Below are 4,896 nucleotides of genomic sequence, written 5' to 3' on the forward strand. Positions count from 1 at the left end.
ATGCTATTATTTAAACATAGATAATTAAAAAATCTCATGGGGCACCTACGAACCTAAAGTTTGCATGTCCCCCAATTGAGAACCATTGATCTGTGGGTCATTAAAGGATGGAGTCTTTGGTAATAATAATGAGATTTTTATGCTCGTCACTGGACAAGCTGTTAGCGTCAGACAAACATCTTGTTCCACACTGAAGTATGGGTTTCTTCTTTGGTGTGGGACATGGTTCGGTGCGCTGGTTCGGGGTTTGACACCCTTTTAGGGGGGACATATGAGTGTGCGTGCCACAGCATTTATAGTTTGCTTTGACTTTGTCTCGATTTGACCTTGTTTTCTTTGAAAAAAGTGGCTCAGATGTCCAAGTGTCACCACTGCCTTCCAGGTAGACAGTGGACTAAAAGAGGAATTCATCTGAGCTTTAAGTGTGGAAACCTATTCCTGGGCTGGTTGATGCAGAGGCTCCTGCACGTTCAGGTGTTGTCACTGCAGAGCAGTGAAATCAGGGCATTGAGCCCCAGGGTATACAGTGTGTAACTGCACCTTGGCTAAAAACCGCCCCCAGTTTTCTCTTTAACTCTGACTTCCAGTCTCCCATGACATGTCTTTAAATCAATGACACAAAATCAAAGACATCGAGGGAGGAATTAAATACGCTCCACAGTATTTTCATCTCCACAGCAAACATTCAGACCAGGCTGAAATGACAGTGAATAAAAACACTGTTCCCATTATTACTAATAGCTTAATACAAAGTCTAATGCCTAAATAAATCTGCTCAAAGAGCTGTCAGAACAAATAATATATTGTACTAATGTAAGAATAACAAAACATCAACCATGTCACAGGAGAATAGCAGGTTTGAATCCCGCCTTGTGGTTTCTTTAGCAAACAAAAAGATTTCCTCTAGTCCCCAGCTGCTTCTGCGAGTCAGAAAATTTTGAATTTTTTTATTGAAGATTTGAATTTCTTGCAGTTCGAGTGCAGTACCATGCCACACCACCAGGGTAGCCAAATCTCAAATGAGCAGCAAAAGAAGCAGCAGTTTCATATTGTCGTCGTACAAACACACATTAAAAAAAAAGTCTGCTGCATTTAGCCCATCTTTGTAACAGGAGTTGTGGCGATGCCATGCTAGAGCTGGACCAGGATTCAAACTGGCAACCCGACTGTCACAAGACAGATCCCTTTACTGTTAGGCACAAGATGCTTGGTAAAGAAAAAAAGTTCAAGCTCCCTGCAGATCATTTAGGGTTAAAGGCAGTTCATAACATTGGCTTTTTATCTTTTAATCATACTCTGTCACTTCATGTGATTACAGTATCGACCTCAGATGCAGTGGGAATTATTTATTAGCCCTTCCATGGACAAAAGGCTCGCATAAATATTTAAGCACTCATGGTTCCTGCATCATTGGTGCTTATGGTTTTTTTTTACTCTGCCACAAACAAATCCTCCGGAGGAAATGCATAAACCGTGTTCCCTGCATGTGTTAGAAATTGGAATCAAACAAGAGACGACACGGGGACGTTTAATGCACTTCCCTCGTCCCCGTTGTGTTTCTCGTTAACTCTTAATCAGTTTGCCGGAACATCAATTAGTGTTGATTATTTATGATGCGTGTAATGAAGTTCCTGCTAAATCAAGCTCGTTGTTGTAAGGCTGGAAGCAGGGCACTCAGTGTCTCCGCGCTGTGGCACATTAATCATTCCCACACTCGTCCTCTGCCTCTCTGTGTGCAAGATAGCGAAAGATAGGAGCGAGCGAGGGAGGGAGGGATGAAGGGAGGGAGGTGGGCTCTGCACTGGCATGCAAACCTCACTGCTGCTGAAACTACCTTATCTGCTGCTGAGGTGAAGGTCAAGGCCAGCTGACCTGTCCAGTTAGGCCTTGACCCCGGGACACATACTGTCCTCTGTTTGACCACACCTAGGCCCGGTACTGTTTGTCAGTACCTGGGAACTGAGCTGAAAGCATCAACCATTTACAAAAACAGGACCAAGTCACATAGTTTCAGTTGAAAAGTTTTGGAAGTAGGACAGAACTAACAGTTAACCACCAGGGGACAGAAGTGGGTTTGAATGAAAGTTAGAATGAGAGAGTGTGTGAAAATGAGGCTGAATCTCACGTGTGTGAACATTCACACCGGCACTTCCTGTTCTAGTCCTAGAGAACAGGCTGCCAGTTTGTAGATAATAATTCCATTTAGGGGAAAATGGACAAGGAAATTTGGTAAAGTCTGACTGACAGGAAGGAAAGTCCATCTGGTGGCTAGCGGTTGACAAATTTGAACGACTTGCACTCAAAGTATTGTAAATTCATCATAACTTCTGTCATACTTGTAACACTGATGCCACTTCTGCTCCCTCTAGTGGTAAAGGGGAATCAGATTTTTCTATTGAAATGAAGCCATGTTTGTCACTAACGACAACAACATCGTAATTGACGGAAAAGTCCGGACACTGTTCATGCGGAAACGGTGGGAGAGTGGCTAGTGCTTCAAAAACATGGCGATCGTGGATTTGGTGATGCGTTCACTCTGAACTGACCGCAGGTGTGAATGTGAGTGTGAATCAGTGTGCATGAATGTTGATCTCCATTTAACCAGTGATTGTTGGGATTTGATCCAGCTCTTTCATAAAACGATGGAGGAACGACTGAATGAACGTTCCTTCAGGGCAGTGGTGTGTTGAGCAAACACAAAAAAAACTCCCCACAGAACGGCGAAGTGAAACAAACGAAAACATGTTGTCAAACAAAAACATGTTGAAAAATCACATCATTTGAATTCGCTTTCTTTTTCCGAGGTTTCGACGTGTCCCGCGATGTCAGCCAGGACCAAGAGCGATGGGGAGGAAGGAGACTCCTGCAGGAAATGGACAACAGCAGCCTGGAGGAGCTGGAGTTTGAAGAACCCAAGAACTGCACTGCCCCAGGTAAGAAGGAGAGGAGAACAAACGATCGGCCCATGTGTTGTGACTTCACTTTAATGATGTGTAGCCCAGCTCGTGGTCAGATGATTCCTCATGAGCTCGGCCTGCAGCAGGTGCTGACACTTTGCACAACACACAGCTGTTTCTACCTCCTGCCTCTGCCCCAGTGAAGGTTCTCACTCTCCGTCTCTCTGTCATGTTCTACCCCGTCTTTTTACCCCGGTGACCTCCTGAGTTTTGTTGTCAAATTTATTTATTTATTTTTTTATTTTTGAAAGCCCCTGCAATATTACACATACTGCCAGGTTTCACCCTTGGAACATGCCCGACTCTCCTGCGCAGTGTAAGGCCCCGGCCTCCTCTGTCTGCTGTGTCCACGGTGTGATGGAGGGAGGCCACTGCTGCAGATGCTCGTACCATTTGTCTCCTTCTTTTTCTGTTGGAGACAATTGACCTTCCTTTAAAGGGAAGGTCAATTCTCAGGTGAACTCATTAGGCAAAATAACCGTCATCCATCACATTTCTCATCCTCCCAAGGTCATCACTGTCATCTAGAAAAGAAGCAGAGGTCAGAGTTCAAACTATTCTCTCGTCGGCCTCGTCTATACCGTAGCTGCTCTCTCTCTCCCTATTTTCGACCCTTATGACACAGAGAAGTACAGCAAAAAATAACTGGGTGATTCTGGTGGACGGGCGGTTTATGCTCTTGCCTTATGCAGTAGCTGAATGCTTGGATCCTGTGTTGTGTGAATTTTGTGCTCATGTGCTCCACCTGATGTTTTTTGCGTGAGAACGCCTCAACTTTTTAAATCTGCCTTTGAATAATCACTGTCTCACTCTGGTGTCCTGCTCTTTGTGTTAAATTCTATTGGGATAGTTACAGCTTTACATGAAGTCATTCCTGCAGTGACCACTATGACCACAGGTCAGTGCACAGCCCCACCACTGCTGCTAAACAAGACATATATAGTGAACAAAATAAAAAAATGAAAGAGAAGATTTGACCTGGAAAATACAGAAACGTGTTCAATTTGATTGTGAGGAGTTCAGCGTCCACCATTGTCCACCATTGTCCACCATTGTCCACCATTGTCCACCATTGTCCACCATAGTCCACCGAGCATCTTGACTTAAACGTGATCATTTAGAACCAGAGCTGCAGCTGTGAGACTGATGTTCGAATGTTCAAAGTCTACGATCTGGATTTGGTCTTTGTCGTGCACACTGCTCCCGGCTCTCCCCCAATCTTACTCCCACCCTCCTGGGCATTTGGCGTGCCCCACACTTTACTGTAGGAGCCACTGCTTAAACACAGCTGATACAAACCCTGCAGGAGCTCCGTACATGATCACTTGGCCTCTGGGTTGGACAGATAGAGGTCTCTCTCCACGTGCCTCTTCTTCTCTCCTGGGGTCTTCTTCATGAGGCAGTCCTCCTCCATCTCCACCTCCTCCTCCCCTGTTTATTAAAGATTCTCTCCTCTGCACTCCGCTCCGCTCCGACGCAACACTCCATTTTAGGACAGGCGGCTGCTGTGACTTAATCAGGGCTTCCCTGTGAGGAATGTGGTGGGTTCACATGTGAGGCTGCGAGACCAACCATTAGAGGGGGAGCCTTTAGAAGACTCATGATAAATGTGAGGCTGCTGCAGCTCTACTTTCTGCCCTATGTGTGCCTGAGGGTTGGGGCTGCTGTGTTTCTTCATCACTTCCTGGCTCCATGTGGGCCGTAGGCTCAGAGGCAGGTTGGTCAGTGTTACCTAACATTGTTGATGAAGTCATTACCACAGGAAAAAAAAACAATCTCTGCTCATTTAATAGCTGCACAGTAGACTCCTGCTAATCAAATGCAAAATTGACCGAGGGAGTGTCCAGAACCACTTCATCTGAGACAGAGTCCACTCTGCTCCAGTACAGTAGCTGCTGCTGCTGGCGCTGCTGCTGCTGCCTGCCCTGGTTCTGCGCGC

General features: G+C 45.6%; 1 protein-coding gene across 1 annotated transcript in view; it reads left to right on the forward strand.

Moving 5' to 3' along the window:
- Positions 1–4,896, forward strand: part of slc24a3 (solute carrier family 24 member 3) — a 31,875-nt gene that overhangs the window by 6,116 nt on the left and 20,863 nt on the right. Inside the window, exon 6 of the mRNA XM_008317357.3 lies at positions 2,805–2,933. Within this exon, the coding sequence (XP_008315579.1) occupies positions 2,805–2,933 (129 nt within the window). The remainder of the gene's footprint in view (positions 1–2,804; positions 2,934–4,896) is intronic.

Source organism: Cynoglossus semilaevis, chromosome 9, assembly GCF_000523025.1.
Source record: "Cynoglossus semilaevis isolate Cse_v1.0 chromosome 9, Cse_v1.0, whole genome shotgun sequence".
In the NCBI taxonomy this organism is placed as follows: domain Eukaryota; kingdom Metazoa; phylum Chordata; class Actinopteri; order Pleuronectiformes; family Cynoglossidae; genus Cynoglossus; species Cynoglossus semilaevis.